General features: G+C 36.0%; 1 protein-coding gene and 1 pseudogene across 1 annotated transcript; both read left to right on the forward strand.

Moving 5' to 3' along the window:
* Nucleotides 1-10,931: 10,931 nt before the first annotated feature.
* On the forward strand, nucleotides 10,932-11,264 carry LOC122043685 (60S ribosomal protein L12-like). The gene has a single exon (XM_042604286.1). The coding sequence runs from the start codon at nucleotides 10,932-10,934 to the stop codon at nucleotides 11,262-11,264; it is 333 nt and encodes a 110-aa protein (XP_042460220.1).
* LOC122043694 lies at nucleotides 11,261-26,945 on the forward strand (annotated as a pseudogene).
* Nucleotides 26,946-27,242: the final 297 nt, after the last annotated feature.

A 27,242-nucleotide genomic window follows, 5' to 3' on the forward strand; every position in this document is an offset into this window, starting at 1 on the left:
TTTATTTGCCAAAAGATATATGCAGAAAAGATTCTGAAGAAATTCAACATGCTGGGATGCAATCCTGTCTCTACACCACTTATTATGGGGGAGAAATTGAAAAAGGAAGATGGAGGAAAAGCAGTGGATGTCACTCATTACCGTAGCCTCATTGGTAATTTGTTATACCTCACAGCAACTAGACCTGATCTTATGTATGCTGCAAGTCTACTCTCAAGATTTATGCAGAGTCCGAGCCATTTTCATCTCGGTGCAGCAAAGCGCGTCTTACGATATGTTCAAGGGACAACCGACCTCGGTCTAAGCTTTCAAAAGAATCACGCACTTAACCTTGTCGGTTATTGTGACAGTGATCTTGGTGGATCCTTAGACGACATGAAAAGCACCTCAGGGTACTATTTCTCTTTTGGTTCAGCAACATTCTCATGGTTGTCCAAGAAACAACAAAGTGTTGCACAATCGTCTGCGGAAGCCGAGTACATCTCAGCATCAGTAGCCACTTCACAAGCAATTTGGCTTCGAAGAATCTTAGCTGATCTCGGTCATCATCAGATTGAAGGAACCGTGCTATACTGCGATAACAAATCTGCAATCGCTATGGCTAAGAACCCAGTTCACCACAGCCGAACTCGACATATAGCACTCAAGCATCATTTCATTCGACAGGCAATTGAAGATAAAGAAATTCAACTTGAGTTCTGTCGATCTGAGGAGCAATTGTCTGACATCTTCACAAAAGCACTTCCGAGAGAAAGATTTGAACAGCTCCGAGCCAAACTTGGAATCCGACAACACATTAAGGGAGAGTGTTAAAGTTAATGTGTTGACCATCACTCTTCCATCATGCATGCAATTGAATCAAAGAGTCACCTTGATAAGCTAAATGGTTACTTAGCATTTAAGCTTACTTACCCTCTAAGTTTAGCATTTAAGCTTACTTACCCTCTAAGTTTAGCATCTAAGTTTACTTACCCTCTAAGTTTCTTTCAAGTCTATATAAAGGCTTTGTAATCAAAAGTTTAGTATACAGAAAACAAAATATCTCTTTCTCCTCAAGAGTTCTACCAAAATTTTTCAATAAATTCTTCCTTCTCTTTTGGTCTCCTAGAGAACATTATTTTTCTGGATTTGCTATCAGCTAGAATTACTAAACCTCGAAGTCTTTGACCGATATAAGTGTTAGGACACTTTGGGAGCTAAAGGGAGGGAGGGGTTGAATAGCTCTAATCACTTCGTTGATGATGATTTACAGCGAAAAACTTGAAGCAATGCTAATACCATTGATTTTACATAGTATCTACCTCCTTGAAGTGACTAATCTAAGGGTCTACTCTTCTTACTCATAGTATACTATGAAACCTCCTTCTAGGAGGTGGATAAGTCTCGTATAAGCAAATATGAGAAATACAACAAGAAATGAAACAAGAACAAGGAAATAAATATAACAATGAATGACTTTTGCTCTTGATCTCTTGTTACTGTGAATTGCCTCTTGATACTTGGAAAGTACAACAACACTTGTCTCTAAGAAACTTCAAGAATAGGTGATGAAAAGCGGAGAAGAAAAAGTTTTTGATTTGAATCTTCGAATGCCTTTATATCCTATGGATTATGGTTCCCAATCGATTGACCTTACCCCAATTGATTGCCACATTAGATCCAAGCAAATTCAACCGACCAAACATCACAATGGCTCTTTTCTTTTTCTCTCAATCAATTAGCCAATTGATTATGAGGCTTCTTAATTAATCGACCACCCAATCGATTTAGAAGCCCACTATTCGCATGCAAACTTCTCCCAATTGATCACATGATTGATTCACACTCTCGCGAGGAAGCTACTGTGCTTCACGAAAAACTCCTCTTAATCAATCATCTGATCGATCAAGCGTGCTCCTAATCGATTACCTAATCGATTAAGCAACCCATTGTTTCATGAAGAAAAACTTCCAATAGATCACCTGATCGATTGACTTTGGCCCAATCGATTACCCAACCCTAACTTACTTAATCCAAACCTACGGTTTCCTTGTCCAACCTCTGGTCAACCGTGATCCGTTGAGACTTCTTTACCAAGTGTCTATTCAACCTTTTAATCCACTTGAACTTTCTCTTGTGCCAACTTCTTGTTGGGCTTTCGATCACCAATTGTGGTCCTCATTGACCCACTTAGATTTTCATATTACCTAACCATAGTTAGGACTTTTCTCTTGCCAACATGTGGTCTTCTTTGCCTAACTATAGTTAGAGCTTCCCTTTGCCAATGCGCAGTTTTCCTTGATCCACTTGGACTTTCCTTGCCAACATGCTGTCCTCCTTGACATATTTGAACTTCCCTTTGCCAACTTGAGGTCCTCTTTGATCACTTGAACTTTCCCTTGCCTAACCCTCAAGTTAGGACTTTGTAGTTAAGTATCCAGATCTCCATGACGTACTTTACTTTCCTCTCACATATCGTTAAGTATCCGATTAACCTTGATCGATTTGACCTTTTTCAGATATTTTTCAAACATATTGTCCAAACATTGGAACTCAAGATAGAATCCACTCGAGCTTACACAAGCTGATCATCCTTGACCCAGGGACGATTGCACCAACAATCTCTCCATTTTTTTATATTTGACAATATATTTAAGTTAGACTAACCCATATTATCTTAATTCTCATACCAAATGCATGAATGTGGGTTTCTAACTTAAACCCCACATTTTCTCTCTCTTTGATATACATCAAAAAATTTTCACCTTAAGAGTCAATTTTGTCAAAGGAACTCAATAAAAGTCTCATACCTTTCATTGTATCTTATACTCAATCTTGAGCATAACTCTATCACAATGAATATTTCTAAATTTCCATAGTTTCCAATGCTCATCCTCGAGCATTTATAACAATGAAGATTCCCTACCTTCCATTATTTCTTCTCCTTATATAAAAAAAAATCATTTTATAAGGATGACCTCCCCTGAAAACATGCACTAAACTTCTACCATTGATTTGGAGTTCCTAAACCTTTAGAAAATCTAAAATTAAAGTTTTGAGATTCAAAATTCAACTTTAAAATTAAACCTTCTTCTAAACTTCAAGTTAGTCCCCTTTAACCATTCCTTTCCTATTTTTGTCAAGAAAATTTATCCTTAGATATTTATCAAAGCATTTTAGAGGGTTAGGGATGACTAACTTGACTAAATGTGGTTTAATGGATTGAAATCAGACCACTTAAACTAAAAACAATATTCCTAATCGATTGCTTTCAGCTACCAATCGATTCCGATTGATTCTGAAATGTCTTAATCGATTAAAGTTGGGTTTCAATCGATTACAACCATCTTGATCGATTGACTGATCGATTTCATGAGCTTCTATGCTTACAGAAAAATACTTTAATTAATTAATTGATCGATTAAAGTCTATCCCAATCGATTGGAGTTTCTGATTTTTCTGAATTCAATTCCAGACCAAATTTCAGAAACTCATAAATAATTCTACATTTATTGAAAAATCATGAAATTTTACATAGATATTATTTATATTATATACTATCAGCAGAAAATAGTTTTTATGAAAATAACCCCTATTTTCAAAGATTGATATAAAATTAGAAACTATTGAAAACTTTATTGTTTCATTCTACTTTGTATCCAACTAATCAATAGTGATTCCTATCAAAAGATAGACTTCACTAATGTTTTTCAAAATGATTTTGAAATAATTTTTAAAATAAATTTCCAACCATATTATTTGGGTTAAATTCACATAATAAATTTAAAATAAGCCTAAGTTGCTCTTATCTCCCTAATAAAATATCAAAATCCCAACTTGACATTTCTTTGACTTTTATCCTAATTGTGCTAATTTAATTAAGCCTAAATCTTCAAATTTTAGCATATTTTACTCTTTTAAGAGTAAAAATTAACTTTTCATTTTTAAGGTGTAACAAAATCTTGAAAATGCCTTAGAGTATCAACTTTATCATGGTTAAGTTAACTACCCTTCAAATTTAAGTTGACCTACTCTAAACTCATCCAGATGTAGAGAACAAACTCTTTAAAACCCAAAATCTATTAGTACTCCTTGGATGTTCTAAGTATTTATTAGGGATAATTTTCCTTGATACCTTCCTAATGACCTTTCTAGGCTTCTTAGAAGCATTGGTCAGATTAGACTCCTCAAGGTCAACTATAGGGATAGCTTCTTTTGTAATCTTAGCTTGACTCCCATAACCGTATGGAGCCAGACCTAGAGCTAGTTTCATAACCGTATGGAACCCTATGATACGAGGGCTTATTCTTCTTGGCTTTTGGTTTGTATCTCAAACATCTCTTGTTATTGAATGACTCTTATTCTTCTAAACCTAGGTTTTGCTTGTTAGGCACTTGGATGCTAACTGTCATTTTCTTAAGGGTCTTCTCTAATTTATCAAGTCTTGATCTCAAGACTTGATTTTCTACCCTTAAATTCTTAAATCCCCAAATTTGGATTTTTGATATTTTTATTTTTAGACACATATTTAACTTGTTTCGATTCCTTGCCTAAACCTTTATCTACCTTCCTAACCTTAGGTACAATAGTCCTAGTATGAAATGATTTATAATTATCCTTAGGTTTTTCATGCTTTCGATTTTCATGATAAATAGCATTAAAATGATAGAAACTATTTCTAGCATGCTTTTTCTATCATTATTTAGATAAATACTATTTACTAATGGTACCTTAGGTTTACCCTTAGAAGCTCCCCCTTGACTTGAGCTTCCCCCTATTTTTTTGGTCAAATTTCTCCTCTTTGAACATTGACTCCGACAATGACCTCTTTGATGGTAAAAAAAGCACACAATGTGCTCCTTGCCTTTGCATACCATGAGACTGACCTCCTTTTTCTTTTCATTGTCCTTGATGCCACTTGACCCTTCTTTTTGGTCAACTATAGACACTTACTCTTCTAGTAGTGTCCATTCTCTCTATACTCAAAGTAAATGATATGATTTTTATTTTTATAAATTAAAAATTTTAAACCTTTGCTTATAAGAGTAGCACATTTTTCTTCATTTGATCCGGAAATAGAGGCTTCTTCTTGCTCTAGTGTCAATGAATTACGTTCCCCCTCAATCCTTGAGGTGGATGCCTACTTCAACTTCATCTTATGATGTTGAGCACCTCTTAACCTCCGAATTCTCGTGCACATGAAATAAAAAGTTTTCCTCTTTGCCTTTGTCATTGTGTTCCATTAAGGATGGATCTTCATGAAGCTTTACTAATTTACTTCATAGCTCCTTGACATCTTGAAATAATTCTCTAATTTTACACAATATGATGATTAACAATAAATTAACCAATAATTTGGTTACCTTGCAGTTTGCCTTGCACCTCTTGGTTTGCTTCTTGGTCCATTTCTTCTTCTTGAGGAGCTTTCCGTTTCCATCAATTGGAGTTTGAAATCCCTCCATTAGAGTAAACCATTGCTCCATCTCCATTCTGAAATTTTTTTTGACATTTGATTTCCAAAGATCGAAGCTTCCAATTCCGAATGGTGCAGGTGGTCAGATATCATATCCGAATCCATCTTAGCACTCCATTTTTGAACTTGGACTCCTTTGAAAATAAGTCTTTAAGTTGTGGAAATTAGGGCTTCAAGCCTTAACCTCTTTTTCTTCCTCTAGCTCATTGCTCTCTCGATGATTAGTCCAATGAAGAAAGACCTCACTCTGATACTACTTGTTAGGATACTTTGGGAGCTAGAGGGGGGGGGGCTGATTAGCTCTCATTGCTTCGATGATGATGATTTGCAGCAGAAAACTTGAAACAATGCCTCCTTGAAGTGACTAATCCAAGGGTTTATTCTTCTCACTTACAGTACACTATGAAAACTTCTTTCTAGAAGGTAGAGAAATGTTGTACAAGAGAACACAATAAATACAATAAACAATGCAACAAGAATAAAGAAATAAATATAATAATAAATAATCTTTGTTCTTGATCTCTTTATTGCTGTGTATTGCCTCTTGATACTTGGAAAGTGCAACAACACTTATCTCTAAGAAGCTTCAAGATAGGGAATAAAGAGCGGAGAAGAAAAAGTTTTTGACTTAAATCTTCGAAGGTCTTTATATCCTACAGATTAGGGTTTCCAATCGATTGACCTTACCCTTAATCGATTGCCATATCAAATCCAAGCAAATCTAGTCGTCTGAACCTCACAATGGCTCTTTTCTTCTTCTCTCAATTGATTAGCCAATCAATTATGAGGCTTCTTAATCGATCACACAATCGATTCAAAAGCCTACTATTCGTATGCAAACTTCTCCCAATTGATCACATGATTAATTCACACTCTCGCGAGAAAGCTACTGCGCTTCACGACAAGCTCCTCTTAATCGATCAGTTGATCGATTAAACATTCTCCCAATCAATTACCTAATCGATTAAGTACCTAATCTATTAAGTAACCCACTATTTCATGAAGAAAAACTCTCAGTCGATCAGATCGATTGGCTTTAACCCAATCAATTACTCAATCAATTGTCTAATCCTAGCTTGCTTAACCCAAGTCTATGGTTCTCTTGCCTAACTTCTGGTCAAACGTGACCTATTAGGACTTTTTCACCAAGTGTCCAGTCAATCTTTTGACCCATTTGGACTTTCTCTTATGTCAACTTCCTATTGGACTTCTGATCACCAAGTGTGGTCCTCATTGACCCACTTAGATTTTCATCTTGCCTAATCACAGTTAAGACTTTCCTCTTGCTAACATGTGGTCCTTCTTGGCCCACTTAGATTTCTCTTTGCCTAATCATAGTTAGGACTTCCTTTTGCCAACGTGCAGTCCTCCTTGACCCACTTGAATTTTTCTTTGCCTAACTATAATTAGAACTTCCCTTTGCCAATGTGTGGTACTCCTTAACCCACTTGGACTTTCCCTTGCCTAACCCTCGAGTTAGGACTTTGCCAATCAAATATCTGATCCTCCACGACCTACTTGACTTTCCTCTCATATATCATCAAGTATTCACTTAACTTTAACCTACTTGATATGTTTCAAATATATTGTCCAAATATCGAAACTCAAGCTCGAATCCACTCGAGCTTAGTCAAATTGGTCAACTTTGACCCAGGGATAATTGCACCAATAATCTCCTAACAAAAAGATGGTAGGAACTTAGGTTTTTTTCCAGGTGGTATGTTTTAAGAAGTTCTTCAAATTTTTCTTGTGATGATGCTACTTCAGTTTTTTTATAAGATTTTTGAGATCTAGGCTCCAATTTAAGGATTTTATTGCTCTGATATCAAACTGATATAGGGGAAAACTATCGATTCTGTTAATTCATGTATGAATACCGAAAGTCATATACTAAATCTTGTTGATTTCTCAAAATAAGAGATAGACAATCAAACTCGATGTTTGAGAAAAAACAGCTTGATCATAAATTTTTATTAATCAAAACTTTCCAAAAACAATTAAATAAGTGTTTAAATACTCAAACCCTAAATATACAAAAGACTAAAATACCTCAAAAACCTAACTTAGCAAAATAATAAAAAAAAACTAAAATTACATTTTCATTCCATTATCACCTCATAAGCCTAAAATAAATAATTACTCACTATAAAAATCTCTTCAAGCAACTTATTCATGTTCTTACAATATTAAATACTTATGTAAACTAATTTATGTTTTATATCATTTGATGTCTGAGGATCCATCCGAAGATTTTTTTTTTTTTATATATCTATTTTCTTCTTTTGTATTTTAGGATTTTGAGTTCGTTTAGAATTTTATTTTAGATTTTGAGTCTATTAAATTTTTTTTTCTTTTACGTCTTTAAATTGTAGCTAGTCTATTTAAATGTCTGTTTAGTTGATGTTAAATTTTTTTTTGGAAATATAATATTTTTAGTTATACCGTTTATTTTTTTCCCTATTTCCTAGTATTATTTCAAATCACAGATTTTAGATGATTAATTCTAACGTTCGTGTTTGAATCAATGAAATTAATATAGTCTGTAAGATTATTGCTATTCTAGCTTCACATTCTTGATCATCCAATAAGAATCTAACACCAAACTAGTTGGTAGTACTTTTCTTACATCATAGTTTTCAAGTATAATAATTGCACCACCAATACGGTTCATTATGCTTTATTTATTATCTTTTTAAATCATCTTTTTTAATGAGTACTCTATAAGAACATATATATATACTATCTTCTTGTTCCATCACCCATTTCAATGAATGATAAAACATCCCAACTTAACATCATAAGAATAATATATACTATCACGTCCTAAGGATATATAATATTTTAGTTATTAGAAGGTAACCACTTGGTGATAATTTAATAATAAGAAACCAAGAGTTATACAACCAATTATTAATCCAAAATAATCAATACTTCAACAAACTATCTATATATATTCATCATTTTTATTACATAAAATCCAATACTACCAAGATACTGAAAAAAATAAAAAATATGTCAAAATAAAACAAAACTCAAGGCAACATCAAGAATTTCTAAGAAACTCTAAATAGTAGTTAAAACTAGATCCGACCAAGGTTTGAAACCACCGATTCGATGATTCCAAGAATGTCAACCCTTAACTTTAACCTTCTAAAGCAATTACAATTCAAGGTTTATAACCGCTAATTAAGGTTCGATTTATTGTTTGTGACTGTTCATGATTATTATTAATTTATTACAATTATAAATTAATAAAAGTGCTTACACTTATTTAAGTTGCTTACTTATTCTCTTAAAATATAGGGGAATGAAAGCTCACATAGTTCGTTTACCTTTTTACCCTTGTTATCTTAGGAAGTGATGCTGTACTCACTTCTAGCTATTTTCCTATTCCTATAGTGTTAGTTCATTCAGTGTCAAAGTTTTTTTACTTCATCATCTGAAAGTTACATTTCTTGTATTCTTTTTATAACTCTCATCCAATCATTAACTAATACTTGTACTTTCAAAGAGTAGTAGATCACCTTTCATCCAATATATTATCTTTGGAACTAAATGTCTATTCTACATTAACAATTAACACTAGAGAAGCTAGAATTTCTTTTGCTATGATGGAAAGGAAAAAAAAACTTTGAATTTTTTTATGACTATCACTATAAAATATTGAAATTCGACTTGTTATATGTTTCACTAATATAAAAAAATGTAAAATAATTCTCAAATTTTTGTATGAAACTTAACAATCCTTGTGGACATTTCGTCTATTCTCTTAATAAAAGTTATACTTTTATAAGTTTTAAATTACTACTTCCACTAATATTTTATATTTTATATATATTAATTTCTAATGCATGTTTTAAATTATAATTTTATAAATTATAATAAATAATTAAAAGTTATTTAATTGCATCATTAAATACTTTCAAAATTTTCTAAATACTAGAATATGTATTCCATTTGTATGAAAATAAATATACATTAATATTATTAATATATTTTAAAATATTGTGAGAAGTGTAATGTGTACTTTATGAAAGACTCGACATCTAATAAATAGTTTTGAATTGTCTAACAATAATTCATCAAAGACCCATATATGAATGAGTTTACCAAGGGTCACTCTAAATATCAGAATATAAAGAAATTTTATTATTTAATTTACTATAAAACTTTCTTTATATTTTTTTTTTGATTTATGAGCAAGTAATTCTTGATAAAAATATTGCAATGTGCATTTACACCTAAAATTACAAGAAAGATATTCTACCAACATTAATGATATAGAAGGATCCGTAGATTATTATTATTATTATTTTAGTAATTTTTATTTTGTTGGTATTTAAGGTATTTTTGATTATTTCTATCTTTTTATATTTCGAGTATGTTTAGGGGTTTTATATTATGAGTTTGTTAATTTTTTTTTATTTTAAAATTTCTTTCTTTTCTCTAGAAGATATGAATTGGAGTCCATATGTTAGGATTTCTTTTATTTTTTGGCTCTTAAGGTTTAGAGTCTATATACATAGCTATATATCTAATTGAAGAATAGTCCTCTATTTTTAATAAAAAGTTTCCTTTTGGTGGTTTCTCTTTTTGTCTTCTTCTCAATTCCGTCTTCTTGTCAATCTACCGAATAATCGCTATCCTGTTCAACGCCAGTTGGTATCAAAGCTGACAATTGTAGATTCAACCTGATATGATTTACAGAGGCAAGTCATAGATTTATCCCAATGTCTAGCAGAAATGGAGCGAATATATGAAGATCGTGAGACACATGATCGAGAGGATTAACATGGAGACCTTAGATTTCAAGTTGATCTATCCAAATTATTTGATACTTCACAGACAAAGTGTTTTATTGTTAGATAAAAAAGTGGAGTAGATCTTCAACTATAAACAAGTTTCAAATTAGATGAAGGTGTAATTGGTTGCCTTCAAACTCAAAGGGCTAACATTGTCATAGTAGGAGCACTTACGGTGCTTATGAGAGAGGTAAAACCAAGATCAAAGATTGGGAGTAGATGAAGGAAAAGAGGAAAGATCACTTTCTTCTATTAGGGTATTCTCAAAATTCATTCCAAGGATGATTAGGTTTCGATGCCCAAGATTATCTTCACGAATTCTAAAATGATTTGAAAGAAGAAGTTAACAAGGTATTTTATGATGTCCCTGAAACTTTGTTGATTGAAGAAGTTGATAAATTTGACACGCTGCAAGTTGTGAGAGATATCCTCCCAATTTATGAGCCTACTGTGGTTGTTCTTCATTTGAACTCCCTCAACGAATCCTCCCATCCTCTTTCTACTGTTCAGCCAGTGCCATCATGGCGGGGAAAATCTTTGCCAATTTCCCTTCTTCCACCTCCATCGCCTCTGTTGTACCTAAAAAGGAGAAGATCTCCGCTATGCTTGTGCCCACTGACATTCGCCCTGAAACCCTAGCCTTCAAGGTCATTTCTGCTAAGGAGGCTGACGATGCGATGCCACCCAAGTTAGATTCGTCACAAGTAATGGATGTCTTCGTCTGTGTCGCTAGCGGTGAAGTGGGTGCCACCAGCCCCTTGGTGCCGAAGATCAACCCCTTGGGTCTCTCCCCAAAGGTGGTGGGAGAGGACATCGTCAAGGAGACCGCCAATGACTGGAAGGGCCTTTGTGTCATAGACAAACTCACCGTGCAGAACTGTCAGGCCAAAGTTACTGTATTCCCCTCCGCCACTGCCCTTATCATCAAGGCCATGAAGGAACCCGAGCGCAACCACAAGAAGACCAAGAACATTAGGCACAACAGCAACATCTCCCTCTTGACTCCATGAAGTGTCGGGAATATGGAGGAGGTAAATCACGGGTGACTACTAGTCATTAGTGCAGGTGGCCAAGGCATGGGAGAAGGCATGCTCGGACATGCCAAGTTTTAACCCCAAGATCTCATGTGGTAACACCCTATACCTTAACTACTGTACAACCCTGAAGGGACGTCTATAGATGAGATCTGGATGTTGTGGATGGGCGACTTATAATACTAGATGGATGAGAGTTATCTCTATGGTTGCTTTGCCAATATAACATCGTCAAATTGCAAGTGCATGATTTCGTTGTCAAGTAATTAAAGATCGAATGCACAGGGATTGATGATTAAATATTAGCCTACTAAATAAATGCAATTGTCTAGACTAATCGTGAGGTTGAGTTGTGTAAAAATAAGAAATCTAAGGAGAAAGGGTAAGAGAATATGGTGAAAAAAGAGTATTGAGTGAGATAGAGAAGAGAAAGGAGAGTGATATGAGAGAATTTGACAGAAAAAAGTGATTCTAGGATTTTGGTTTCACTACAATGATTATAAATACCTAATCTATGTTTAGTTTTCTATCCTTAATAGTTGTTTATGTAGGTAGACTATTCTATAGTATATGATGTGAAATTTTAGAACTAGGTCGATGTATCCATTCGACGTATCCGTCCCAATTCGTCGTCTATATTCAGAGTAATAGAGCTAAGAGATTGTTTTCTTAAGGAGATCCCTATCACGTAATCCTACAACCCCCCGAGTTACCTGCTCTTATTGCATGGCGGCGAATTGGAACCGATTAACTATTAAAATTTATAATGGCCTATTGCTCCTCGTGGCATACCAGCCTACTTTCATAGGCGATTCTCCATGTCACGGATTTCTACATGTTATAGGATTAGATTCTCCTTTCTCTTCATTCCACATCTCATAGGATACAAATCTTATGTTTTTGACATTAAGATCATGTAGGATCGTAGGCATGTGAGAGGGGGAGGAGGTTAAGTCACGTGATTTTAAAAATGTTTCTTTTTTGACTTTTTAAAATGAGCGTGTAGTGGAAAATACAACTAAGAAATAGAAAACAACACAATTATTTTTACTTGGTTCAGAGTTTTCGTCAATTCCTACTCCAAGGCCCAAGTCTTTTGGACCTTTTCGATGGGTAATTCACTATCAAATCATTTCTTTACAAAAGATAAGTTTGTAATAAGACTACCAACCTTAGAATATAATGTGCAGAAAAAAGCAAGAGTAATATAATGCAATAACTACACATTACCTAAGTCTAGGCTCATTTGAAGACATAGCGGCGACGTGCCATTCTTGCATCATTAAAGTTTTAATGCAGCAGAGTATTTTCATTTCAGAAGTGCAACAAAACTTGAATCGTATTAGTAATTGTTGTTTTATGAAGGCTGATGAAACCCTTTTTTTAAGTCGTGTTGGAGGCGCCTCCAAGGGTCCAGGGCACCTCCATTAGCGTTTATCCGATTTGTAGTGTTCGACCTTTATCCATGCAAGGGCACCTCCATCAGCTTTGAGGAGCATCTAATGTGCTCCGAGGTGCCTCTAGTACGCTCTGAGGTGTCTCCTCTTAGCAAAACTTTATCATCAAATTCTCTCTGCATGAGGGTGCCTCTGCCCTATCCAGGGCTCCTTCATTTAGCTCCGAGGCACCTCCCCATAGTTTCGAGAATCCTCGAGCACTGCTCATCCGAGGCTAACTTTTACACTTTAGCTTCTGCAAAATATATTAGTCTAAATGACAAAAATACCCTATAAAATAGAGTTAGCTCAAAAATAAATAAATTTATGACTTAGATCCTGTCTTACTAAGACTAGGATCTAGTTAGGGTCTCAACATAGACTTCTAAAATAGATTTAAGCTGGACCAGTGCCTACAGTCCTATTGGGGCTCGTCATCACTAGATCACTCTCCTCTAGTGCTTACCTAACCTTACCTGCCAAACATCTGGTCCTCCAGACCTGTTTGGACTTTCTCTAGTTTTGTTTAGTGTTTGATCAATCTAATCTACTATTACTTATCTATAATACTGTGTTAGCATAATAGATATAAAATAGTAAAGTAAAATAATGTTAGTAGTATTAAGAATTCGCTGGTTTGGTCGATTGTGCGGGGTTGATTAGAAACTAGTTAGTCACATATGCTTAGAGTTTACTCCTCTAAGACTTCTTATTATCTAGGATTACCTCCCCATAGGGTTGCCTAACTTCACTTACTAGAACTTCCATTGTCTGACTTCAGTCACTACGAACTAGCTTCACTCATTAGGACTTCTATTGTCTGGCTTCACTCACCAGGACTTCCACCATCTAGCTTCACTCACTAGGGTCTGACTTCACTCACTAGGACTTTCATTGCCTGGTTTCACTCAGTAAACTTATCAGCTACCTAACATCTAATTAGGACTTATCATTTCTAATCATCTAGTCTTGACTAGACTTCACTCTTCCAAATATCAAGTCCTATTTAGATTAATCCTTTGTCAACCTGACCTGACATTGATATATTATCAAACAACGAAACCTTAGAGGTTGATTGCACCAATAGATCACATATACATAGTAAGCCTAGACCACAAATACACACATGATTAAATAAGAAATATTCAAACTCAATAGATTCAACAAGTAGTATTTACATATCAAAAAAGTTAATCCCTAACCCTAGAATCAAGAGTCTACTCTATAAATTTGAAGTTACAATAAGAGATCATCATTAAGATAAGTTCAATCAAGATAAATCAAGAAAAGAGGAGAAAAACTTAGTCTTGATTTGTCAGATTGTCTTTGAATGCTCTATAAATTGAATTTTGGGTGTGAAGGCATCGAAAATCTCTTATATCTACTCTTTGAAGTCTTTTTGGGGCCCTTGAGTGGCTCCTAATTGAGATCCCCTCCTTTAGATCCAAATTAGGCTTTTATAGGTGATTTCCAGCCACCCGACACATCCATATCTGCTAGTACGATCTACTATGTTAGGCACTGTGACTACTGTTGGGCGGCGACATGGCTATGCTAGATGGCACAACTTGCCCGTGGCATAAGATGTGAAATTTTAGGACTCTGCCATGGCTGTGCCTGCTAGGATGGCTTGCCCATGGTGCAAGCTATGGAAATTATGGGACTCTGCCATGGTTGTGTCTGCTAACATGGTCTCCCATGTCACAAGCTGTGAGGTCTGAAATGTTAGACATAACCACCGTAGGATGGCTACGACCATGGCAATTGAAATGTGCTTGAGAAGTGATCTTTGAACTCCGTTTTCACTCCCCTTCACATCCTATCAAAGAAAAATAACAAACACAACTCTCTAAACTATAAAAGTATTAAAATTAAGAATAAATAGATGAAAACATGAGATATATGTACATGAAATGGGATAAGATGTATATCAAACTATGATAAAAATCCTATATAAAATGCACACATCAAAATCCCCTAGACCAATGCTTGTCCTCAGACAAACATCAATATCAAGAATTCATGTGAATAATCATCTCCCAACTTGAATAAGTTCATGTAATCTTGTCGAGTAATATTATCATTAAGCGAAGGCATTCAATTATTTTCATCAAGCCTAACAAGAAAGTTTAAGTGCATAGTGAATAGTTTGCTCCTAAAGTTTTCAAATTCTGCTCTAAGTCATATCGTCATTCCATTGTGTTCCCAAGGTTTCCAATGTTAGATACTTATCTGTCATATGGAAGGTTCAGCTCCTCTTCCCAACATAAAGTCTCAAAGGTATGCTCAGTATTCAGAGAAATTGACAAGTGTTTTCCTAGTAACCCAACTCGGTCTCAAAGGTACATTTTATCATTTCCACACATGAAAATGTTTTTTATATCCCATTTTTGTCACTCAAAGTATTTTATTGATTTTTTTTCAATTTTTTATTTTCTCTTTTCCACCCACAATAATTTGCTCTTTTTTTTATATACATGGGATTTTAATTTTTTCAAATGGGTTGACACAAATCCGAGTATAATCTAGTAATTAAAATGTTAGGAGAGAGTCACCTATGACCACAAAGGTACTAGTCCAACAGGAAGAATCATGACTATGTTGTACTAAATCTACTCTTTAAAAACAAGCCATAAGTGAAGTGAAATGGTCAAATCATCAAGTAAGCATTTGGTCAACCATTATCAACTCAACAACGCTTTTATAATCTTGCTACAAGGAGAATATGAATTACTAAAAGTAAGGAAGTGTATTCACATGGTATCATCAAGATTAAACACATCAATTTTGCTTAGAGGACAAAGCTATGCATATGTGCTTCAAATTAAAATCAAAAAAGAAAAACATGAATAAAACATAATATGGTGCATGCTAACATCAACTATCAAACTAACAAGATATAACAAAAACACTAAGAACAAGCTCATCCAACAATACTGACAAAAGAAAGAGAAGCTAATGCTGAAAATGAGGCGCTCTTCCAATAAAGCTAACTAACATGGAGGACAAGGAGGGAAATTAGGAAGGGAAGACATCTCATCATTGCTGAAATTTGGGAGTTGAGGCAATGATGCCATAGATACATATGCTCAATCTGAGAGGTTGTAATCTCCTTTTCTCCTCATGGTATCCTCTTCCCCATTGATACCATTGTTCATACATGAATTGCTTCATCTCATCCTAAATCTTTCTTTGATCTTGCCTAAAGGTTATCTCTTCTTTCCTCCTTGCCTAAAGGTTGTCTCTTTTTGCCTCCTTCTTGCCTCAGCTTCAAAATACAACTCGACCTCATTATAATGCATCTCTGCCATGTGGAAGTGTCTCATTAGGCCATTTAATCCACTACTCCAGTGTCCCTCTTGTTTCTTCAGATATTGCCTCGTAACAACCTGCTCTGCATGGACACTGTCAAGGCTAGAACAAAAATCATAAAAATCATATATAAAGAGAACTGTAGGATACTCAGAATGAGAAAAAGATGGTCTAACTGATTCAGTGTTGAAAGTGGACGGCTCATCCTTAAATATTGGTCACTCTTCTCTATCTACAAAAGGTCTCTGTTGGATCAAGACGCACATGAGAGGGGGGGGGGTGAATCACGTGGTTTTAAAAACTTTTATTTTCGTTTCGAAATCAAAGTATACACAGCGGAAAAATACAAAAATTAAAAGCAAGTAAAAAGACAGATTCAGTTTTACTTTATTCGGAGCCTTTGACAACTCCTACTCCAAGACCCAGGTCCCGCGGATCTATCGACGGGTAATCTACTAAAAATCTTCTCCGGGACCACCAGAAAAGAGAATTGAGTACATGAGAATTGGAAGAGTATAACAGGCTACACTTTCTATTTGTAGAAATTAAGTACAGTAATTAAATTATCGTTACCAAACACTCTTGTAGATGGTTATCTCGAGCTTTGTGTTTGGATGGCTTCTTGATGGTAGTCGGATGTAGCAGAATCATAGTAGGGTAGCAACAGTAAGCCGAGCAGTCGGAAAGCCGAACAGACACGTAGAAACTTGTATCAAAGTTCTGTCTTGAATGATCCTCGATATACCCTTTTAAAGGGTGTGGAAGGCGCCTTCCATTGCATTGAAGGTGCCTTCAATGGTCAAAACTTTATCCCGAATAGCTCGTTCATCTACGATAAAGTCTAGATTTTATCCCTTTGAAGGCGCCTTCCATAACACCAAAGGTGCCTTCAATAAACAATGCGAAGGCGCCTTCCAATGCTTGAAGGTGTCTCAGGTACTATTCACTCGAGGCCTTTTTTGCTCCTTTTGCCCTGCAAGTTAGATTAGTCCAACACGACAATATCTGACCTACAAAATAAGTTATAGTACAATCATAATAAGGAGTATTAATTATTTCATATCTTTCCGAGATTAGGAGCTAGTCAAGGTCTCAGTTTAGGGATTCAAAATGGACCTAGACTGAACCGACGCCTATTGTCCCTCAATCCGGGCGCATTCTCAGTGAGTCACTCTCCTCTAGCGACTTACGTTCACTCACCAACTTGTAGTCAGTTGACTAGCCTCTCGACCTACCATGTCTTCATGCTAGTTATCAGGTTCATAGACTCAACTGGACTTCGGCCAAATGTCAAGCCTCACGGACCTAGTTGGACTTCTTGCTAGATATCAGATCGGCCCTTTGACCTAGCTGGGCTTCGTACCAACTATCAGGTCCTCAGATCTAGTTGGGTTTCATCCTGGCGTCAGGTTCTCTAGACACTTCAACCTTTGCACGCTTGGTAAATGCATTAGATCACAATAACACTCTAACTTTAATCCCCTTGTCATTCATCAAATCTGAGTTAGATTATTAGTGCAAATTATACTAACAGTCTCTCCCTGTCAGGGTGGACTAAAAGCACATGAGGCATCTAAGAGGGTGGTAAATGTGGCTCCTTAGATTGAGAGATCGGTGGGACTGGCTCTAACCTCCAGTTCTCGAGGTTGGTTATAGTGGTGTATTTGATATTTCATAATATAAAGGGTGCACGATCTTTCATCACAATACCAAATGAATCTCCATAATGAATAAACATCTTAGTGGCTAAAGATATCCCTATATCAATACTCGAACTCCCTCTATGCTCTCCAAATCACCCATATCATAACCGAGGCTTTCAACAATGTTGGTAATTAGCCCACCAACCAGTATTTTCCCAGAAGAGGCTTTCCTAGCCTTGACAAGGTGCCTAACAAAATGGGAGTCAAAATTGATATTCTCTCCATGCAACATACACCAAAGGCACAAGAGTTCACTAAGCCTCACAACCCCTTCATTATCTCCTCTTCCAAAAAAAGTATTTTCGATTACTCTATGGAGGTAGCAAAATACGAGATTTTGAAGTTGGGAAGCTTTAGCCCTTGATGGATCATAGTGACTCAATCCAGTCAATTCATGCAAAAACGTAGTTGCTTCAAAATATCTAGGCAATCTTCTCTCCACTTCAGTAGGAAATCCAAAACAATAATTGAATTTTTTCAAACTCCACTTATAGTCATCATTGAATATTCGGAAGGTGATCCTCCCCTCCTCACAATTCCCCCCACTCAAAATTTTAGTCTCCAAAGAACTCAAGAATTCAAGGGACATCCTAGCATAAGTAGGACAAAAATACTCATCAATTCATCCCAACTCTCCTTACTAATTAACCGAGATATTTCAATCTTAATCCCTAGGACTCCCAAAACATGCTCATCTAAATATCTTGTGGGTACAATCTTTCATTTCATAAGAAGATCAAAACGTGCTTTATGATTATCATCATGAAAAATAATTCCAAAAAGATTATTACCCAAGTCGTGTGCCTTTTCCTTTCCTTTATTCTTTGAGGTGGATGATTCTCCTTGCCTTTTCCTCTTCATCCTTGCTTCAAATGATAGGAAAAATCAAAAAGCTCTCAAAATATGGAACTAGGACTTAAAAAGGAGGCTTTTTTGAAGGTGTGATCACACAAAGAAGGGAGATGTGGAGGTTAGTCAAGAAGGGGCTTAAATACATGATCTAGAGGGGTAAGATGAAGAGCTTGGGGTGTTCTATAGTGCACACGGGTGTGGTAATGGTGACATGGATAGGGTTTGAGGTCATAGCGGACAAATATCTATATTAGGTTCACCTGCATGACTGTGCCCGTTAGCATGGACTGTCTATCGAGTTCTGTGTTGTGCAGACTCCCCACACCTTGCCCTGTGGTATATTATGTGGGTTTTCAGATTTTCTACAAATTTTGGCCATAGTTGTATCGACTGACACGATCCCTCATGACACTCATTGTGGAGTTTAAAATTTTGGCAAGGTTGTGCCAGATGGCATGACCTACCCATGGAAGACTCAAGAACCCTTAGGTGTCACTTGTGGTTGTTCAATGGCCTACAAAACAAAACAACTTAATAAAAAATAGTCAAAATTAAAGATTAATGAACATAAACTTCAAAGATTTAAGTAACAAAATCTTGAGTTGTCTCCAAGAAGCGCTTGGTTAAGGTCCTTAGCTCGACCCTTTTCTCAACTCAACTCAAAGCTTTAGCTTTGAGGGGGTTCCTTTCTCCTCCTTCGAGTGATCTAGAATGAGAAGACTCCTCTCTTGTTTTGGCTCTTGTTGGAATCACATTTTTGTTGTGTTTCAAAGGATCAATATTCGATTCTATGTCATGAGGTCTTTCAAGATGATCCTTTGTGTAAAAATTGCCTTCCTCTCCTTGGTCATCTTCATGAAAATCATTTGGTAGCATTGATAGGTCAAACTCTAACTTGTTATTTCCCATTACAAATGAGAGTTAATGATTTTTTACATTTATAATTACCCTAGTGGTGGCCAGGAAGAGTCTTCCAAGTATGACAGGTATAGGGGGGTCTTCCTCCATCTCCAAAATGACAAAGTTGGTTAGCACCACGAAATCAATTTTTACCTGGACATCCTCTAGAATTCCCAAAGGATACTGACAAGAATGGTTGGTTAGTTGTAAGGTCATTGTCGTGAGTTTTAGGTCCCCCAGACCTAGCTTCTTGCACATTGAGTATGACATTAAACTCACATTAGATCTAAGATCACAAAAAACTTTATTTATCTTTTTATCCTTGATGGCGCATGGAATGGAAAAACTTCCTAGATCTTTCAGCTTTAGATGATGTTCATTTTCAATGATGGCACTACACTTCTCAATAAGTGTAACGGTCATATGACTCTATTTTCCTCTTATGCGAGATGATTTCTTTCATGTATTTTATAAATTGTGGCATTTGGTGCAAAACATCAAGTAACAATACCTCTAAAAAATTTCTTCATCATCTCCAAAAATTTTCCAAATTCTTCATCTTGCTTTGTCTTCGCCAAGAATTGTGGAAATGTAATTGGTGGTTGATAAGCACACACTGAAAGTCATAGAAAGATGCCTTCTTTTGGTTCCTTTGATTTACTCAACTCATTTTCTACCACTGTAGGCATAGATGCATCAACTTGTTTGACAAGATCTTCTCTTACATCCTTCATGCCTTCAAATGAATTTTGTAATACTTTTCCACTCCTCAAATTTATGACATTACAATGTTCTACCGGATTTGTCTCTGGTTGTCACAGAAATTTTCCCAAAGTTCTTGAAATTGTGCTTGCCACTCATTACTTGGTTCTCCAACATCTTCATATGACTTGTAAGAGTATCAACCGAAGTCTTCAACTCTTTAATCATGACCTCATGGTTAGAGTGTTGTTGTCAAAATTTTTCATTTGCTTCTGATTGGGTTGTTATAAATTGGTCCATCATCTTCTCCATGTTGGGCTTTTGTGGTTGTTGTTGTTGAGATTCTAAAATTGACCTTGATTTGATCGGTAAAAAAAATTTAGGTGGTTCTGCCATCCTGGATTGTAAGTGCTAGAATAAGGGTTGTTCTCTCATGAGTTGAAGTTATTGATTGTGTCCACATGTTCCATATGGTCACCTTGAATGGTTGTTAAAATTGAGTAATTTTCTCCAGAGTGCCCCAAAATTTCACAAATATCACAATACACATTGACGATATTTACTCGGCTTACACTTAATGAATCTAAACATTTGCTCATAGCATCCAATCTTATAGCCATGAAATCCATAGAATCTATCGAATAAATCCCTGAAGTTTGCAAGGGACACTTCTCTTAGTAACCCATTGATGATAATTGAATGTTACCCTGTCAATATTATCTTCAGCTTCTTCTGCCCTCAGGGCTATGGTGCAGCGGAAGGGTTCTAAGATATCAACCAGACACCCACGGTTCGATCCTTAGCTATGACGCATTTGAGGGATTGAGCAACCACAGGATGCTGGGCTTCTGGGTTGCTCACTGTGAATACTTCTTGATTTACTTTAGCAGCCGATGGAAAACTTCCATGGGGTCGGGCCGATCGTTCCAAGTTCTGTGTTACCTATTTCATCATTTTTTTTCAGCTTCTTCTAATGTTTTGTTCATAAGAGCTGCCCCAGTAGCTGAGTCAAGTGAAATCTTAGCAGCATAAGAAATCCTATTATAAAATATATGAAGGATCAACCATCTTTCAAGTTGATGTTGTGGAACTATCCCTCATGACACTCATTGTGGAGTTTAAAATTTTGGCAAGGTTGTGCCAGATGGCATGACCTACCCATGGAAGACTCAAGAACCCTTAGGTGTCACTTGTGGTTGTTCAATGGCCTACAAAACAAAACAACTTAATAAAAAATAGTCAAAATTAAAGATTAATGAACATAAACTTCAAAGATTTAAGTAACAAAATCTTGAGTTGTCTCCAAGAAGCGCTTGGTTAAGGTCCTTAGCTCGACCCTTTTCTCAACTCAACTCAAAGCTTTAGCTTTGAGGGGGTTCCTTTCTCCTCCTTCGAGTGATCTAGAATGAGAAGACTCCTCTCTTGTTTTGGCTCTTGTTGGAATCACATTTTTGTTGTGTTTCAAAGGATCAATATTCGATTCTATGTCATGAGGTCTTTCAAGATGATCCTTTGTGTAAAAATTGCCTTCCTCTCCTTGGTCATCTTCATGAAAATCATTTGGTAGCATTGATAGGTCAAACTCTAACTTGTTATTTCCCATTACAAATGAGAGTTAATGATTTTTTACATTTATAATTACCCTAGTGGTGGCCAGGAAGAGTCTTCCAAGTATGACAGGTATAGGGGGGTCTTCCTCCATCTCCAAAATGACAAAGTTGGTTAGCACCACGAAATCAATTTTTACCTGGACATCCTCTAGAATTCCCAAAGGATACTGACAAGAATGGTTGGTTAGTTGTAAGGTCATTGTCGTGAGTTTTAGGTCCCCCAGACCTAGCTTCTTGCACATTGAGTATGACATTAAACTCACATTAGATCTAAGATCACAAAAAACTTTATTTATCTTTTTATCCTTGATGGCGCATGGAATGGAAAAACTTCCTAGATCTTTCAGCTTTAGATGATGTTCATTTTCAATGATGGCACTACACTTCTCAATAAGTGTAACGGTCATATGACTCTATTTTCCTCTTATGCGAGATGATTTCTTTCATGTATTTTATAAATTGTGGCATTTGGTGCAAAACATCAAGTAACAATACCTCTAAAAAATTTCTTCATCATCTCCAAAAATTTTCCAAATTCTTCATCTTGCTTTGTCTTCGCCAAGAATTGTGGAAATGTAATTGGTGGTTGATAAGCACACACTGAAAGTCATAGAAAGATGCCTTCTTTTGGTTCCTTTGATTTACTCAACTCATTTTCTACCACTGTAGGCATAGATGCATCAACTTGTTTGACAAGATCTTCTCTTACATCCTTCATGCCTTCAAATGAATTTTGTAATACTTTTCCACTCCTCAAATTTATGACATTACAATGTTCTACCGGATTTGTCTCTGGTTGTCACAGAAATTTTCCCAAAGTTCTTGAAATTGTGCTTGCCACTCATTACTTGGTTCTCCAACATCTTCATATGACTTGTAAGAGTATCAACCGAAGTCTTCAACTCTTTAATCATGACCTCATGGTTAGAGTGTTGTTGTCAAAATTTTTCATTTGCTTCTGATTGGGTTGTTATAAATTGGTCCATCATCTTCTCCATGTTGGGCTTTTGTGGTTGTTGTTGTTGAGATTCTAAAATTGACCTTGATTTGATCGGTAAAAAAAAATTAGGTGGTTCTGCCATCCTGGATTGTAAGTGCTAGAATAAGGGTTGTTCTCTCATGAGTTGAAGTTATTGATTGTGTCCACATGTTCCATATGGTCACCTTGAATGGTTGTTAAAATTGAGTAATTTTCTCCAGAGTGCCCCAAAATTTCACAAATATCACAATACACATTGACGATATTTACTCGGCTTACACTTAATGAATCTAAACATTTGCTCATAGCATCCAATCTTATAGCCATGAAATCCATAGAATCTATCGAATAAATCCCTGAAGTTTGCAAGGGACACTTCTCTTAGTAACCCATTGATGATAATTGAATGTTACCCTCTCAATATTATCTTCAGCTTCTTCTGCCCTCAGGGCTATGGTGCAGCGGAAGGGTTCTAAGATATCAACCAGACACCCACGGTTCGATCCTTAGCTATGACGCATTTGAGGGATTGAGCAATCACAGGATGCTGGGCTTCTGGGTTGCTCACTGTGAATACTTCTTGATTTACTTTAGCAGCCGATGGAAAACTTCCATGGGGTCGGGCCGATCGTTCCAAGTTCTGTGTTACCTATTTCATCATTTTTTTTCAGCTTCTTCTAATGTTTTGTTCATAAGAGCTGCCCCAGTAGCTGAGTCAAGTGAAATCTTAGCAGCATAAGAAATCCTATTATAAAATATATGAAGGATCAACCATCTTTCAAGTTGATGTTGTGGAACTATTGTAATAAAGTCTTATATCAATCCCATGGCTCAAACAATGATTCACCATCCTTTTGCATAAAATTAGTTATAAGATGTCACATATGAACGGTCTTGCCAAGAGGGAAGCACTTGCTCAGAAATCTCAATTTGTATTGATCCTAAGTTGCTATACTCTCATCGTGAAGCGACAATAACCAGATCATAACCTTGTCCCTTAATGAAAATGGGAATATCCCTAGTCTTATAGCATATGTAGACACCCCATTTGGCTTATAAGTTGCACAAATATCTAGAAAATATTTTAAATGTAAATTAGGATTTTCCACGGACGTTCTACTAAATTGGAACTGCTGGACAATATGTATTAAGGCTTTCGTAAGACTAATGTTGCTTGCCTTAATAGTTGGTCTGATAATATTGGATCTTAATCCTCTCAAACTTGGTGCTCCATATTATCTAAGCGGTCAGTTGTTATTATTTGCTATGTTAAGGTTCAGGGGTATCTAATTTTGATTCATTGCTCTTTGTTCAATTAGTCTTCGATAAAAAGTACGATCAATCTTTGAGTTAAATGACAATAAATCCCTTAACCTTGTGGTTCTTTCCATGAACTAAACTAATTTCCTAAAAAAGTAAAAGAAACAATATTAAGAAAATTGTAAACAAATGCAAATAAAAACTGTGAAGTAGAACAATCTACTCTAATCAATTCATAATGTAACTAATATTAACCAAAATCAATCCCCATCAAGGACACTAACAACTTGATGTGGTCAAATCGTAATTATATGATTTTGTCGTCAAGTAATAAAAGATCGAATCTACAAGAATTGATGATTAAGTATTAATTATCTAAACAAATGTCTAGACTAATCATGATGTTGAGTTGTGTAAAAGCAAGAAATCTAAGGAGAAAGGGTCACATAATAAGGCGAAGAAAGAGTATTGAGTGAGATAAGAGAATTCGAGAGGAAAAAGCGATTCTAAGACTTTAGTTTCACCATAATGATTGTAAACATGTAATATATGTTTGTTTTCCTATTTTTAATGGTTGTTTATGTAAGTAGACTATCCTATAGTATCCGATATGAACTTTTTGGACTACATTGGCGTATTCGTTTCAATTCGTCATCTATTTTTAGAGCAACAAAGTTGGGGGATTGCTTTCTTAAGGAGATCCTTGTCACGTAATCCCACAACCTTCGAGTTGCCTTCTCTGACTGTATGGTGACAAATTGGAATCGATCTATTAATATCTATGATAGCCTATTGCTCCTTTCGACATACTGTTCTACTTTCGTAAGTGACTCTCAATGTCTCAGATTTCTACAAGTCAGAGGATTATGTTCTCCTTTCGGCTCCCCTCTATACAAAATGGGATAAGAATCTTGTGCTTTTGGCATTAGGATCATGTATACATGGTAGGTCTAGACCACAAACACACACATGATTGAATAAGAAACATTCAAACTCAATAGATTCAATATATAGTATTTACATATCAAAAGAGCTAATCCCTGATCTTAAAATCAAGAGTCTACTCATTAAACTTAGAGTTGCAACCAAAGATCATCATTAAAACAAGTTTAATCAAGATAAATTCATAAAAGCGAAGGAAAGCTTAGTCTCAATGCATTGGATTGTCTTCGGATGCTCTCAAAACTGAATTCTGGACGAGAAGGTGTAAAAAATCCCTCATATATGTTCTCCGAAGTCTTCTGGGGCCCTTGAGTGACTCCTAATCAAGATCCCCTCCTTTAAATCAAAATCAGGCTTTTATAGGTGACTTGCAGGCGCTCGACACGACCATGCTTGTTGATATAGCCTATCGTGTCGAGTTGACTGCTGTCAAGAGGCGGCATGACCATGACAGCTGGCAAGTCCTGCACATGGTGGAAGTTGTGAAATTCTAAGACTGCCATGGCCGTGCCTGCCGGTACAGCTTGCCCCGTGGTGCAAATTATGGAAATCTTGAGACTCCACCATGGGCGTGCCCGTTGGCACGACCTCCCATGGCGTAAGCTGTGAGATCTGAAATGTTGGACACAACCACCTTAAGATGACCATGGACATGGTAGTTGAAATGTGCTGAGGAAGTGATCTTTGAACTCGATTTTCACTCAAAGAAATAATAAAAGCAACTCTTTAAACTATAAAAGTATTAAAACGAACCATAAATAGATGAAAACATGAGATATATGCACATGAAATGGGATAAGATGTGTATCAAACTACGATAAAAATCTTATATGAAATGAACACATCACCATACTGGAGAGGTTGTTTCGGTAAAAGTTATTAGGAATAAGCAGACCGGGCTATCTGAGAGTTATCATTTTATTGAGTTTATAACCTGTGCAACAAATAAACAAGTTCTTTAAACTTACAATGGTCAAATGATGCCGAATGTTGAGCAAACTTTCAGACTTATTGGGCATCATGTGGAGCATGTGACAGATGTGGAGATGATGGTTCTAATTACACAATTTTTGTAAGAGATTTGGCAGCAGATGTTATAGATTACCTGCTATAAGAGACATTCAAGAGTCGATATTCATCAGTTAAGGGTGCAAAAATTGTGACTGTTAAGCTTACTGGGCACTCTAAAGGCTATGGTTTTGTTAGATTTGGGAACCCAAACGAACAATCAAGTGCCATGTCTGATATGAATGGGGCTATTTGTGTTATTTTTTTTTGGAAGTCTAGTAATGAAAGAGCATCTTCATGGGTAAATCCAGGGATGATTTTCCCCTTAGATTACCTAGAAAGATTTCAAGGGCAAATTCAATTATCTAGGTACAAGTATCTAGAGATCTTCAAATGGTTATTGAGGAAGCTTTCTTAGCTAAGGATGGTTTTTCTCCTGTGAGTAGTAGTGGTCACTTTGCTTCGGACAAATCTGTTCCTTGTACATGCCATGAGGTTGCTGATTCAAATCACGAACAAGGATGTCAATCAAAATTCCAGATTGTCGACATATCAGGGATCCTTTGTGAAAGTTGTGGAATGAATCTTCCATACGGAAGTGCAAAAAAGATAAAAGAGAATTCACAGCAGTTACTTGGTAAACATTGTGCTAAGCTCCACTGTGGGATTTGCAATAAGATTTGGTATCACCCAGATGAGGGAAATTGGATTGGTTTGATGGGTTTCAGGTGTGGGTACATGTAGAATGTGACAAGACTTGAGGTAATTTAAAGGATATGGAGAACAAGGATTATTTCTGCACTGATTACAGGGCTGCACATAAATTTGAAGTGACAGTGAAGTCTAGACCCAAGACTAATCTTTTGGGAATGCAAAGCGGCGAGAGATTCTCTTGCATGAGAACAGTAGTAAGGTTGGAGGAAAATCGACAAGGATCTGGAACACCACAGTGAGGAAAGACCTGGGACTGAAAAAAGGTATTGAAAGAAGAAATTGATAAGCTGAAGGCATTAACTAAAGAAGCTGAGTTAGACATTAATAGTAAGGTTGAAAAACTATCTTTCGAAGAACTTTCTAGGCATACTGGAGATAGCCTTTGGGATCATGGAATTGCTTTTACTAGGCATGGTGTTCCTTCCGCTTTACGTTTTTTTTTCTTTTTTTAAAGATACAATCTATGTGTGCGATATTAATTTTTGACTTCTCCCGTTTGGAAATAAAGATGCATTTGGGTTGTTGAGGATTCTCAA

The sequence above is a fragment of the Zingiber officinale genome, chromosome 1B, assembly GCF_018446385.1.
Source record: "Zingiber officinale cultivar Zhangliang chromosome 1B, Zo_v1.1, whole genome shotgun sequence".
NCBI lineage: Eukaryota > Viridiplantae > Streptophyta > Magnoliopsida > Zingiberales > Zingiberaceae > Zingiber > Zingiber officinale.